A 15599-nucleotide genomic window follows, 5' to 3' on the forward strand; every position below is an offset into this window, starting at 1 on the left:
TTATGTACTATTTTATTTATTTTAAATATATTTTTAAGGAAAAATTAATTTTTTTCATGTCCTCCTATTATGATGTAGGAGTGATGTAAAGTCGCACATAATGACTTTCGCTGAACTGAAATTTACTCTAGAAGATTGGCTTAAAGTCGGATTTGACGTAGGTCGAAATGGCGTAAAACGGGGTATTGCTGTATGTATATATATATGTATATTAAAATAGAAATGTCTGTCTGATCCAAAGGTGGCAGAGGACAGTTGTAAGCTAGGTAGAAGGTTTCAAAAATTCCTCAATAAAATTATGATTATGAAATTAACTTGATACGAACCTGCCGCAACGCAAATCCGGAAGTGGGCAGATGATGGCAATGAGCTGGTTTGATAATATCTCAATACAATCGTCATTTAACAGTGTTTTGTTAAAGTATCAATTTATGATTGGAATGACGTTTGGAATTAAGTGAATACAATTACTATTTTGAATTCGTAATTGTATTCACCCAACCATATGGAATTACTTCACGTCCAGATTTAAATATTTGTTTATGTCATGAATGTTGCTAAAGTATATTTTATAATTTGTGATTGGAGTTATGCTGTTTTGTGATTGGAGTTATGCTGTTTTATGATTGGAGTTATGCTGTTTGGAATGGAAATAGAGATATTGAGTTCAAGTGAATGACAAAATGCCGTGACGGTTTCTACTTTCTAAGAGTGACATTCGCGGATCGCCATATGCAGATTCGACATTGACTGGGTATAGAACCATTCAAACGAGAAAGTTTTTCGTGGAAGTCCTTCACAAATCTACTGTCCATGCTGGATGTTCAACTTCAGGTGGCACAGGAATGTGGAATTTATTGGTTCCATGGTTTCCCATTCGTCGTTTTTTTTTCCTAAGTCTTTCACGAACCTGCTATCCATGTCTGACATGCGACTGAAGGTGCCACAGGAATGTTGAATTTATTGGTTTAATGCTTTGGCATTCACCGTTTCCGCATTGTCTGTTTGCTTTCGGCTCCCCACCCATGCTTATCACGGGTACCTTGCTAGTATATATGTATATTCAATTTTTAAAAAATACATTAATTTTTTTTTTTTTAAACATTGACAGCCTCACTTTTGTCCTTCAGAATGCTATGGTAAGGTTCGACGAAGCTAGCTGAAAGCGTTTGCGAGTAATCACATTCACAGACAAACATACAAACGAGACAGACCAACATGTGACGAAAATTGAAAATTTTCATTAAACAGAACAAACAGACAGGGGTGAAAACATAACTTCCATCCACCTCCAGTGGCAGAGGTAATTTAATGAGAAATGTCTACTAAAGGAGAAAAGTTTGTGTGCATCATTTACACTGATGTCAAATGAGAAATTAAAACAAACACATCACAGTGTTTGGTCATATCAATATTTAGTGTTTGATAAACATGAAACCGACATGGGAAAGTCAACACATGTGTGCAAGATAAGTCCCCAGAGACTTGAATAGGGGTGCTGTCAAAAGTCAGGTTAACAGCTCATTATCTGGTGTGACCACCATTTGCTTTGACACAAACTTGGCAATGGCGCCTCATTGAGGACACAGTATGGTTGAAGAAGGCTTGAGGGATGTCATTCAAGATCTGTACCCAGGCCTGCCGCAGTTGTGCCAACGCCGCCGGCTGGTTTTTGAAGACGGTGCAATCGTCGTTCCTTTTCATCCCACACATGTCCTGTGGGAGAAAGATCAGGCAAAACAGGTGGCCAGGGAGTGTGGGAATGTGCTTTTGGGCGATGAAGTGGGTAACTACGCATGCGAAATGATGTCGCATGTTATCCTGTAGAAGTATGATGTGACGTCCATTAACCTGCAGAAACAGGAGGACGTGAGGACAGAGAACCTCATCATGGTACCGAATACCTGTCAAATTTCCATTAATGACCTCCATCTGGGTTCTGTGATGTGTGGTGATGACTTCCCATACCATCATGCATCCATGGTCGAATGACGAACTTTGCACAACACATTCATCAGCGTAACGTTCCCCTTTCTGTCGATACACACAAGAATGGCCATCACTACTGTCAAGATGGAATCTCGACTCATCTGTAAAGAGGATAGCAGTCCAATGTTTGGCCCCGGAACCTCAATTGTTGTCTACAACAAGGCTAAGCGCATGCCGATGAGGTGGAAACAACATCAGACATACCATTGGTCTTCGTGGTCTGATGGTATACTCACGTAACTGATTCCTGCCAGATCTGGCACCGATTTATCACAAGCCAGGGATGTTCCGTGCTGTCAAACTTGCTGTCTGGAACCGATTCCTGAGGTGCACCAACTGGATATGGTTATCCTGCCGAAGTGACGCCAAACAACGTTGTCGCCCAGAATGTAGACGGTCTCTGATGTTGCAGGTTTGTTGATAACGTCTACCGAGTGACTGCACGGTGTTCCGATGAACACCAAAACATGTAGCCCCAACGTTTTGTGGCATTCCTGTTTCAAGCATGCCAATAGCACATAGACGCTCATTTTTGGAAAGTCATGGCACCACGTTTACGACGTTTAGACGTCAATAAAAATGATTTTCACAGCTGGGATGGAGACACATAATCAAAAAGAAGGTTCTTTCTGAAATATTCAACAAGATATGGATTTGGAGTTAAAAATACTCCAAAGGACAGGATGAAGGTTAATCCTTTATTACCCTCACCAGATGATAGGGTATTGAATTTGGATGCGTCTGTCTGTCTGTCTGTTTGATGGTTTGTCTCTGTGTTTATCTGCACAGAATGTGGCCCTTTAGAACCTAATTACAGTAGGCCCTTTAGAACACTTAGACCCTTTACAACCGCAAGACACATTAAGACCATGAAGACCCTTAAGACTCCTAAAATTCTTAAGACCCTTTAAAACCCTTAAAACCCTATAGAGCCTTTAAGACCCATAATACCCTTTCAAACCCTAATACCCTTTACGACCGCAAAGATCCTGAGTACCCCTAAGACCCTTCAAGGTCCTTAAGACCCTTTAGAGCTCTAATACCCCTTAATACGTCTAAGATGCCTAAGACCTTTTAGACCCCTAAGACCTTTTAAACTCTTAAGACCCATAAGACCCTTCAGAACACTAATACCCTTTCGACTAGTAAGACCCTATAGATCCCATTACATATTTTAGGACCCTTAGACCTCGAAGACCCTTTTTGTCTACAACAAACTAAGATTTTTGTCCTCGCTCAAATTTGCGAATGCGGCATCTCAAAGACCGCTTGGCCTCACTATTATATGTTCTTGCATCATAATAGTGTACCTGCCCTGATGTTGTGCAGCTGATATTTGATTTGATCTTGACCTACTTTTTTTGATTATGACCTAATTAAGAAGACATAATTAACAAAAAAACACCTTTTTGATTAAAACTTGAATAATTTTCTTCCAATTTTCATGATGTTGAGTTTTATGGATAAACTGTAGATGGCGACACATTTTCTTAATTTACACACTACCGCTAAATGTTGAAGGTCAAGGACAAATGGTGGTCCGAAAAAAAAATGGCCATCATTGGATCGTGGGCGTTTACCCTTGGCGATGAGCTTACCCTTGGTCATTGTTTTGTGACCACAGATATCTATTTTTGTGTGATCCTTCCGTGTCATTCTTAAGGGTTCACATTGTCGTAGAATAATAAGTGTTACCGTTGGAACCGCCATTAAACTCACATTCGCGCTTCTTCTTCTTCAATCTTCAAAACATTGGATTTTTTTTTTTTTTAAAGGCATCTTTATGATTAAACGGACACAACGTTTTGTTGCAAGTAAATTTATTATTATCTTCCAACCAGGGAAATAGAATATTAGCTTTCCAACGATACCATTTTTATTATTCTATGACAGCGATACCATATGATTTTATGCTACTACTACACTAAAGCTCGAAGTACCGCATCTTATTTGTGTGACAGACAGACAGACAGACCTATTTCCTCTTATAGTCCGGCAGCTAAGCTAAATATAGCATAACAATTGTGCATTTTGTGAGGAAAGCACCAAATTTGGCACACTTGTAGACTATCACATTATGAAAAGATCTGGATATTGGGCCATCTCAGATTCAGAGATTTGATTTTTGCAAGATTTTCAGATTTTGCAAGCTGAGATTGCAACGCCAGGGACGGCCGACTCCTTCTTGCGAGGTGCCCACGTCACCCGCACAAGAAGAGCTCATCAAATCACTGCAGCGGCAATGCACATCCTGCAACATCGTGCGTATGAACGCCACTGTATGACATATGCTGATGATGCAGAAGACCTGCCTGAGTTCGAAGACTGGTGTCACCAGAGAGGAGAAGACATTCCCAACTTTCAGTACTGGGCAACTGTGCTGGATCTAGAGATGTTGGTACTGGTCTACGTGCATTCTCTGCGGCAGGCTTTCTTCACGATGTACCTTGATGCCCTGACGGAACTGGTCCCACGGTTCCATGCCTTAGACCACACACACTATGCCAGGTGGGTCCCTGTTCACCTGAGGGACATGGTTGCACTCCCAATGAAGCACCCAGATGTAGCCAGAGAATTCAGGGCTGGTAACTTCACTGTACAGAAGACGAAGAAGGTGTTCTCTTCGATCCCAATCGACCAGGCGCATGAACAGAATAACGCCTGCATCAAAGGAGATGGTGGAGCAGTCGGCCTCACTGACAACCCAAGTGCCCTGCGGCGTTGGATGATTGCCGGGCCAGAAGTTGCCAGTGCCATAGAAGAGTTCCAAGATGGCCATCAACACTGGGGGAGGCGAGAGGACACACGTCATCACGACCAGACACCAAGTGTGCAGACCTCTTTCGCCAAGGATGGCGAAAGTCACTTCTATGACGTCACTTCTATGACGCCCTTGTCAGCGTAATAGAAGAGCTTGGCAACCCCTTTGAGGAAGAGAGCATGGATCTGGTTGTCCTTGACACAAAGGAAATTGCAGGTCCTGCTGCAGTTGAGACTGTCAGGAATGTGAAGAAGATTGGCCAAAAGCAGTTCCAGGCTTTCACCAGAGAATGCCTGGTGGAAAGGACCAAGCCAATTGATGATGCAATTCGTCGGAACGTGTCATTTTGGGAAAATGGCTGCCACAGCCATCAGGGGCTGAATTTGAGATGGCCCAATATCCAAATCTGTTCATAATAGGATAATCTACCAGTGTGCCAAATTTGGTGCTTTCCTCACAAAATGCACAATTGTTATGCTAAGTTGCCCCACTATTAGTAATAGTAACATCTCTTCCCTTCGTTAGTGAAACAGGCACCAATACCCACTCCCTCCAGCAGGGGTCACTGGTTAAACCATTTGCACTCTTCTGCATGTACAGGCGAAAATCTAAAGTAAAGTTATCGCCCAATTCTCGCCTAGGGTTTGGGGAGAGAGCGAAGATGGGTGAGGGCCGAGGGGAATTGTTTATTTTATGTCCATGACCTGACCCTGGGCTCTAATCTCTATAATTATCAGATGTACAGATAATTGCAATACTTTATATAGTAGGATTGCCCAGTCCATCCTATCCTTACTAAGCAAGTACAGAGTAGTACAGAACATCAAAATGTGATGGTCTGTGCTACTCCCTGAATTCTGAAACCAGAGCAGCAGCCGCAACACTGTATATATGAGCACGTTGAGTTGTTGTATCGAGCATGTGGCGATGGACTTGACATTGCAATGGGCAGTACAGGCAGTTGTAACTGATTTATAATGAAGCATTATATGGTCAACCAAGAGCCAGATTAAATAGTCTGTGGGCCCGAGGCCCACGATCCTTTTGCCACCCATCCTCTCACCTAATTACCGCACGCACCACACACGCATGCACAGATACGAAATGCCAACAACATCCAACGTCAACTGTTCAACACAAAACCGGTATGGCATTCTGGGAGATGGAGTTCTCAGAGTTAGATTGGATAATATGGTACCATTATTTTATTTGCGCGATTTCTTCTTCTGACTGTTAATATTTCCTGTTTGATGAACATATCAACTTGTGGCCCTGATGGTTTTCTCTCATCCTCCCTTCCTGTTCAGGCTGGAGTTCCCCAAGGCAGTGTTCTGGGCCCTGTGCTTTTTCTGGTCTTCATCAATGATCTCTCCGACTCTCTGGAAAATCCTCTCTATCTCTTTGCTGATGACTCCACTCTCTGCCGCTCCATACCACATCCCTCAGATCGGCAGTCTGCAGCCTCCTCACTCTCTGCAGACCTGGACAAAATCACAGACTGGTCAAACAAGTGGAACATGTCTTTCAATCCTGACAAATCTCACACTCTCACTATGTCTCTCCGAAAAGACCGACTGGACAACCCTCCCATCTACTTTCTGAATAATCCTCTCCAAGAAGTTCTGTCACTCAAGCTTTTGGGGCTCACTATCTACCAATGATCTTTCCTGGGAAAACCACATTTCCAATCCGGCCTCCAAAGCCAGTCACCGACTGAGCATCCTCCATCGTGCGAAGTCCTTCCTTGGCACACCTGAGCTCCTCACCACATACAAGGCTTTCATCCGCAGCTCAATGGAATACTGTTTCCCCCCCCCTCTGGGCTGGTGCTCCTGCCTTACAACGAGCTCGGCTTCACGCTGTTCAAACCAAAGCTTTCAGAATCATTGGAATCTCCCGCGATGAAGCTAACTCCAAAACCTTGATCTTTTCTACCCCCGTTAATTCACCCCAGATCCACTTTTTTTTGACATACAGACTTCTTTCCTGGAAGTCCTAGCAGTGTCCACGTGTTGTTTTTTTTAACCTCTTCCCAGTGTCCTTTTAACCTTTTAACCTCTTTTTCAACCCCCTTCCCATGCCTCCTCCCCCCCAAGACCTCTCCCTCCCACAGATCTCCCGATGTCCCTGCTCTCCATCTTGTTCTCCCGCTCCCTTTATGAAATGTTTTATGTTTTATGTGTCAGCTTGTCTTTTTTGTGAACAATGCTCTTATATGAGCCTCGACCTTGCATACATATATATATATATATATATATATATATATATGTATGTATATATATATATATATATATATATATATATATATATATATATATATATATATATATATATATATACAGACGGCATTTAATATGGAATATTTTTTTCTTCTTGACTTGGGTTTACTTTCTTAACTCAGTATATCAATCTGGTGAGTTTCTTTTACACTTTGGTGATTTATTTGTTAAAAGAACCATGTCACTGATTGTCTGTCGCAGCAAGAAGTCAACAACAGGATTATATCACAGGTGGCGTGGCAAAATGTACGGACAGGTGCATTTGATGATTGGTCACAGTCGGGTATACAAGGGTTGTTACGTTCTGTATTAGTGGAAAACAACTGCTGCACGTCTCCAAAGGTTATTGCCGCTTCCTCTGGAGATGGTCCGTCAACTCGACAATGCTGTTTGTCATGGAGTGGTGGCTTTACGAAATTCTGGCATGAAACAGCATGCTATTGCTCGGCAGTATAGCATCACTCAAGGTCAGGTGTCAAAGATCCTGAAACGAAATGCTCAGAAGGGTGTCCCTACTCCAATACCGAGGCCAGGACGTCCCCGCAGAACCACAAGGAGGGATGATCGCCAGCTGCACCGGTTAGTCCGCAATGGCCGTACCAAGTCAGCTAATCGGCTTGGGGCTGAGTGGCAGCAACTGGCAAATGTGCCTGTATCCAGAAGGCTAGTCAACCAACGACTGGTTCAAGCAGGCTATCGTGCCAGGCGTCCCCTGAGAAAGCCATGCCTGACCAGACAACACCGCCAGCGCCGATTGCAGTGGGCGAGAGAGCACCGTCAATGGCAGCCAGGACACTGGAATCACGTGATCTTCAGTGACGAGTCTAGATTTCTGGTCTATCGTCAAGATGGCCGCGTCCGAGTGCGCAGACAAGTGCATGAAGCCTACGACAAAGATTGTATAGTGCCAAGAGTCCAAGCTGGAGGTGGTGGGGTGACCGTTTGGGCTGCTTTTCATGCAGGGGGCAAAACTGACCTGGTTGTTCTGTATGGAAACCTGAACCAGTTCAAGTACAGGGCCATTCTGGAAGAAACATTGCTTCCATTTGCTCGTGCAGCCTTTCGAGGAAACTTTGTCTTCCAAGATGACAATGCATGGCCTCATCGTGCTCGCATGATCCAACACTTTCTTGCTGACCGTGGTGTAGAGCATATGGAGTGGCCTGCCATGTCCCCGGATATGAATCCGATAGAGAACTTGTGGGCAGAATTAACGTGTCAAATCGACCACTTGGACCAGCAGCCGACCTCTGTGCGTGAATTGCAGCAGGCTATTGTCACTGCATGGCAAGCGATTCCTGTCCAAACCTTGTCAAATCTCGTGAACAGCATGCCTCAACGTGTACGTGCTCTCCTGAATGCTCGTGGGGGTTACACGAAGTACTGAACTGTAATTTTACTGTCCGTAATCCCAGTCGTAATTTAACTTTTGTTTTTGTTAAAAAAGTTTTTCGCTAATATGCAAAATAAAGAGATACTTCTGGAAAACGTATAGAAGTTTAACACAGTTCTGTCCATGAATTGAGTTCGATATCAGTTTACATCACTTTCAAGGATCAATTTATTTGTTTCGAAATGTCAAATGTGGTTTTTGTTTCTTTTAAAGGTCACATTAACAAAATCTAGAATAATTTCAACATAATTCCAATGAACTATTGGTTCTAAGACATCTTGAAAAGTAAGTTCACCCCCACAAAAAAAAAATTCCATATTAAATGCCAAGTCTGTATATATATTGTTGCGGATCTGGGGGTCGGCGCTCCCCTTACCAAGGGGGGGGGGGGGTTAATCCCCTTGTCTTTTGCACTGGCCGATTGCCCCAGTCCTGGAAATTACACGCTCCTTTGCGGGGTGAGATTGGCCAGGGTGATTGGTCAACGGGTTCCCAAATTCCTTTGCCAATCCCTCCGCAAAGCAGGGATATAATTCCCTGCTCGGACCCGGACAAGATGGAGTTTGCCGAGCGGTTAGCAGTCCGAAATCCGAGCCGTTAGGAAACACTAACCCGATCCTGAGCGTGGCCAAATCGTGCCACGTATATCAATTGGGGACAGGACAAAAGCGATCGGATGACAAGAAACCAAGGGGTAAAGAAAGAACAAATATGGTTTATTTATACAGTAATGATTAAAGAGGAAACGAAAGCGCAGGAATATACAAGAGAGGAAATAAAAGGACACAGGGCAAGCTTAAACAGTCTTAATTAACATGCCCAGGACAGAACAAACACTTACACGAAAGGATGGAATGGCAGGGATGTGGGAAGGAAGAGAAGGGTCCAGGCTGATGGCAGGCGTCGAGGTCCGGCTCCAACCTCACGCTCCGGTCCACGCTCCGGGTTCGAGGCGAAACCCGGCAGCCAGCTCTGCATGTCGTTGAATGCGACCGGACAATTATATACAGTGGGGGAAAACTGGGATCCTTCGCATACGTAATAGCTGGATGGTCGTGCCAACCCTTCTTTCATGGCACGCGTTTCACGGCCTCTCTAACCCTCTTTCACGGCGCACGCCTCCAACAAGTTCATGAACACAACCAAGGCCTTCTCCACAACTCTCTTGTGCACGCCTTCTCTCCCCTTTTCAGCTCGACTTCGCTCGCTCGACTCGACTCGCTCGACTCTTGGCTCGACTCGACTTGCTCGCTCGACTCGACTCCCGTAAGTAGTCCGCAGCGGCGCTTATATTGGCCGCCCGCGTATCAAGCCGCCTACCTTTTGGAAACGCCCACCGGTGAGCTCGCCTCGGCCCCGGTTGGTCGCGAGGGCTCACCGGTCCCGCCCCTTGATGAGGCATTGACAGAGCCACGCCTTGTTCCTGGCGCTTGGCTGACTCCTCCCCCTTCTTCTCCAAGACGACTGCGTGCGTAATGGCGTCGCACGGGTTAGAAAACCAATCGCACTGATGTTGAGGGAGCTGTAGGGCCTATCCTTATTTCATTACTGCAACGTAGATTCAAACTATTGGGAACAGAGCCTTACCTGAAACACATACTAATGAAATAACTAAAGAAGATCCTATGGTGTCCTACGTGTTGCTTGTGGCCTATCTATGGTGCTCTCTTTTAACATTAGAAGAGGGGATATTTACAGGGGATTATTTATAAGGGATTATTATTTACAAAGTGGAGGGTCCTAAAAACCGGTTGCTATTGCAGTGTATATATATTGTTGTGGATATGAGGATTGTGTTTTTTTTAATTGTTTTATTCTGGACCCTCCTGCCTCCAGTTGTAGTCTAGTAGGAAGACTAGGTCCCCCTGCACCCCCCGGAGATATACTTCTAATCAGTGTTTCTAGATTGGAAGAAATGTGTAGAAAATGACTAGCTATGGCCCCAAGCTGAAAAAATGTCCCACATACCATTTTTATGCAAATTACTGCTGCCATTATCAAAAAAACGATTTTTGACATATCTCAGCCAATATTGCAGATAATTGAAAAATGAAGGTGTCTAGACCCATGTTTTGAAGGGCATAGATCATGATAGAACTATTCATAACATGATTACATGTGTCTATGGTATACTAGCATGCTAATTAGTGCTTTATTTACAAAATAATCACAGTTTTACGAAATAATAGACTCATATTAAGGTCCGTCTACACAGACGTTAACACAAAGTTTTATTTTTCTAAATATTACAACTGTCAAAATAGTCCTAGCACTCAATGTGACCACTCTTCTCTTGCTTGTTTTAGATAAACATCATTAGCATTAGTGATTCTACACTGAGTCAGTCATCATCATTTTCATCGAAATCGTCAGAGTCAAACTCTTCTTCTCCTTCCTCTTCCTCCTCCTCTTCGTGCTCTCCTGTGTTCAGAAGATCCACCAGTGAGGTTGGTAGGATGGGACCACTGGACCACATTGGTTTCAACAGTCCTTCATCAGTCCTTATCCATCCTTGCTCCTCATAAGGTTTTGGCTTTTCGATGATAGGTTGATCGGCTCTTTTGTACAATGCTACGCGGTGGTTCACACGCTGGATGTGCGGCTTCAGGGCAGACTGGCATGGAGGAAGGCGAGCCAGATCAACCTTGGACTTGGATGTGAGGGTCTTGTCCTCTCCCACCATTTTTCGTAGCAGCTTGGCACGGACAATGTCCACTGATGACTCGCGACTCTGGCCGTACATCACACAGGTGAATTTTTCTAACTGCCTCTCCACCTCAGGGTTGGCATCCCAGTTGTCACCCAGTTCACCGAATGCCCTGTGAAACCTGGGATTCTTCTCCAGCTTTTTCAAGGGCCCGACTTTTCCCTTCCCTTTGAAGGCACTGGTGCAGTCTTCTCCGCTGAACACATAGTACCCCAGGAGAGTGGCACAGTAGTCCTCTCCCAGGGATTCTGCCAGCTCAGAGACGTTGACAAGTTGGCGATGCTTCCCTGACCCTGTATCCAGGTACACCGTCAGCTTGATGTTGTGGGCATGGTGGAGCAGGATCAGGAGGATGTCTGTGTCCGGTGTTCTGACTACAGCGTTCTTGTATCCGATGGTAGCAGCATGATGGAGGTACAGAACCACCCTGGTATCAGTCTCTTCCTGGTTGCTGTAGATCGTGGGGAGTTCACGTACCTCGACCTGAAACACAAAAAGGCACCGCATTTCAATCACCAGTCACTGCCAGTTTCAGATCTAGACAAACATCACAGGTAATCACCTTTTTTTCAGGAAAAATTACAAATTGAATCGCCATTCACGAAGGGCTTTCAATTTTACCTTGCCATTCGTTGAGGCAAGTTGGTGGGCCTTCCCCTCCACGATCAGCACAGCCATCTCTGTTCTCTCCAGCCTGGTAGCTGCCTCTTGTCCACTCCACACTTTCAGAAGAAGCTGGCACATCTGCTTTTTGTTGTCGTCATTTGCAAGGAACATTTTGAAGTCATATGGCTTCCTGGTTGCTGGTCCAGCCAGAATGATCTTCTCTGAGCTGCCCCGCCTCAGCCTTTCCTGCGCTTTGATTGACTCAGGATGGTAACTGTCAGTGGAGAACAGAAAGTGCTGCTTGGCCACCATCTGATCAAGCACCTGCAAGCATATCTCACCACATGTTGGGGGAAGGTTGGCAAGGGTATGCAGCAGCGCCATTCCATCCTGGATGAACAGGGCATCCTTGGGGTATTGCAGATCTTGTGGTGTGGTGTCCTCTAAAAGGTAGTGCAGAATGGAGGCTTTGTTGGTTTTGCAGAAGAACCCATCTGGTGTCCCAAGGCTAGGAGGCACTGGCATCAGGCAGTACTTCATGAGTTCTCCCAGGTCTAATGGCTCATCTTGACTCTGAGACTTGACAAGGAGCAGGAATGCAAGGTTGCTTTGCTCCTGATACTGGATGACCTGGAATGATAAATGGTGATTGGTTGATATGTACTACAGGAAGGACTACAGGTGAAAATTATTCATGTGCTATAAATTGGCATATTTACAATCTTTACATTGTTCATTGATGTGCACTGTCTTTAATAAACAAATTTGGAGTTCAATCTTGTATCTCAATATAGCATGTACAGGACGCCATTTAAAAATACAACATAAAATACAAAAGCACTTGGGTATTGGATTACATCCTTACCTTGCCCTGTGAGGATGTTAGTGTGATCTTCTTGTTACTAGCCTCCATGGTCTTGAGTTTCTTTCTCTTGATTGGGTTGAAGAAGCTCTCAGGTTCTCCGCTTTCCAGGCGCCTGATGAAGTCAGCTTTCGCAGCTTTCCCCACAGCTTCTGCTTGTAACACATCCATCTCAACATCCATGGGGACGGGAGCACCAGAGGCCAGGCAGTAGAGTTTGTCCTTATCAATGATGGTGAACGGATTGGTGAAGTTCTTGATAGTAGTTAGGGTTCGCTGAACGGCCTCCTCGTTCATCTTAGCATCTTATCGTTCATAGTTAGCATCTTACCTGGCTAGATTGGAGGATGAATACCAAGAACAACACACAGATGGAATGGAAGACTGAACTTTCAACTGAGGTATTCAATAACATCAACGTTACCAATTGATACGAGCGCGCGACATTACCAATTGATACGAGCGCGCGAGCGCGCATGTTACATGGATGGAAATGTAAAATGGCAGCTATAGCAGCACTAATTTGGATCTCTAGTCTGTCATTTCTGCACTGTGATTGGATAACATAAAAAAATATGTTTGGGAGTTAACAGCAGGAGTTGGTAGATTTTACGTGGGCTGGGTGAGAAACCTTTAAATAAGCAAGTGAAAATCTCTCGCAATACAAAGTCAATGGTGGGAAGAAAAGTTGAGTGGTACCAATGTTACTGCCAATGTCCCGCCCCTATGCAAGACTCAGGAGCATCTTGTTGACATTTAACCTTGAAAATACCTGGGTTTAGACCCCTTATGTACCATGTTAAGTTATCTGCAGTATTAACGTATCCTTATCATTTGTAAAACTGATTATTTTGTAATTACAGCATTAATATGCATACTAGTATACCATAGACACATGTAATCATGTTATGAATAGTTCTATCATGATCTATGCCCTTCAAAACATGGGTCTAGACACCTTCATTTTTCAATTATCTGCAATATTGGCTGAGATATGTCAAAAATCGTTTTTTTGATAATGGCAGCAGTAATTTGCATAAAAATGGTATGTGGGACATTTTTTCAGCTTGGGGCCATAGCTAGTCATTTTCTACACATTTTTTCCAATCTAGAAACACTGATTAGAAGTATATCTCCGGGGGTTGCAGGGGGACCTAGTCTTCCTACTAGACTATTGTGTATAAAGGTCAAAGGTCGTTCCGTAGTTATTTCATAAGCACCCACGTAGCCAATAATAGATTTCCTCCTTGTTGACAGTTATTTCTTTATTCTGTGTAGTAGGCTAAGGATTTGTTTTCCATTAATTGACACTCCATTGCACCGAATTCAAACAGATAGATCCCCTTTCATTTTCAATTAATAAAGCCGCAATTGCCAGCTGTTTTCACCAAGACTCCATTAGCCACGAGGTAGGCTCGGAGAAGAAGGGGGAGGAGCTGCCGAATCCTGGGCGTGCCCGCCCATCGTCATCAAGGGTGGAGCCAGAGGGCCGTGCCGACCAATCAGGGCCGAGGCGAGCTCACCGATGGGCGTGTTCTAGAGGCCGGTGGCTTGATTTGCCCGCGGCGTTATAAAAAGCGCGCGTGGAAGCCGTTGACAGAAGCGCGGGGGAAGCCTTTGACACAAGTGCGCAGGAGTGATGAAAAGGAGTCCGGAGAAAGCACACGACGTCCCCACAGCAGCAGTTTGAACCACCGGAGCTTGAACCACAGCAGCTTTGAACCATCGCAGCTTTGACCGCCGCAGCTTGAGCGTTGACTGCAGGTTGCTGTTGAGGAAGGGTGGCGGCTGCTCCCTCCCGGCCCGGCCGTCCTCTGGTCTGAGCTGAACCTTCCTCCCGGTCCAGCCAATCGTTCCTGCCTCCATTCCCCATTCGTGTGAGTCTGTCTTTGTTTGTTCTGTCCCTGGGTTAATTAAGACTGTAATAGATAAGCTAGCGTTTCACTGTGTCCTTCTGGACTGTCCCTCTTTCTGCTTTATTTTATTATCTTTCCTTCTTCCTTGGTTTCTTTGGTCCTGTAAATAGTAATAAATTATATTCGTATTTCAAACCCTCTTTGTCTTCTTCTTCTTCACATCCGCGTCGTCTTTGTCTTTTCCAAATTGAATATCTGTGGCACGATTTGGCCCACGTTTAAGGAATCGGGTCTTAATCATTGTAAAAACGGTTCGGGCCGCGGCGCCATCCGCTCGGCAAACTAACATCTTATCCGCGGTCCGTAACAATATATAGGATGTCATATATAGGATGCCATATATATATAGATGGATGCCATATGCCATATATATATATATATATGTATATATATATGCCATATATATATATATATGCCCTAGGATGCCATATATATATATATATACATTATATGTATATATATATATATATATATATATAATATATATATATATATATATATATATATATATATATGTATATATATATATATATATATATATATATATATATATATATTGTTGCGGATATGAGGACTGTATTTTTTTTTGATTGTGTGCTTTATTATTATTATTATTGTTTATTCTGCGCCTCCTGCCTCCGGAGCTGTGTAAAGGTCAAAGGGCGTCCCATAATTAGTCCATAAAGCATCCACACCACAGCCAATCATAGAATACCCCTGTTCGATAGTTATATCTTATTATGTGTTTTAGGGTAAGGCTGTGTCTCCCATTAATTGAAATACTCCATTGCACCAGTGAAAGAGATAGATTCCCTTCATTCCCACTCCCAAAACCTCCATTCCCCCTCTCGTCGATTGGAAACTACCTCCGCTCCAACTATTGCCGCCATTGGCCACGAGGCAGGGTTGGGGAAGAAAGGCGGGTCCCCACCTCGTCATAGAGGGGAGGAGTGAGTCAGCCCCACTCAACCAACCACGAACAAGGGGTTGGACTTGGAGAGGGTGTGGAAAGAAACACCGAGGAGGTTCGCGAAGGTTGAGGGGTGGGGCCTATATAACCCACGGCAGGGCGTTTCCAAAAGGAGA

General features: G+C 44.2%; 2 protein-coding genes across 2 annotated transcripts in view; one reads left to right on the top strand and one right to left on the bottom strand.

Moving 5' to 3' along the window:
* Positions 1-15599, top strand: part of LOC137428074 (protein mono-ADP-ribosyltransferase PARP12) — a 1016466-nt gene that overhangs the window by 266640 nt on the left and 734227 nt on the right. The gene's annotated exons all lie outside the window — the stretch shown is intronic.
* LOC137436600 (uncharacterized) lies at positions 10619-12868 on the bottom strand. Its single transcript, XM_068130544.2, has 3 exons — positions 12601-12868; positions 11751-12365; positions 10619-11612 (listed from the first exon to the last, which is right to left on the bottom strand). Exons 1-3 carry the CDS (start codon positions 12778-12780, stop codon positions 10764-10766), a joined length of 1644 nt encoding a protein of 547 aa, XP_067986645.2. The 5' UTR covers positions 12781-12868; the 3' UTR covers positions 10619-10763.

This window comes from Myxine glutinosa, chromosome 1, assembly GCF_964187855.1.
Source record: "Myxine glutinosa chromosome 1, kmMyxGlut1.1, whole genome shotgun sequence".
In the NCBI taxonomy this organism is placed as follows: domain Eukaryota; kingdom Metazoa; phylum Chordata; class Myxini; order Myxiniformes; family Myxinidae; genus Myxine; species Myxine glutinosa.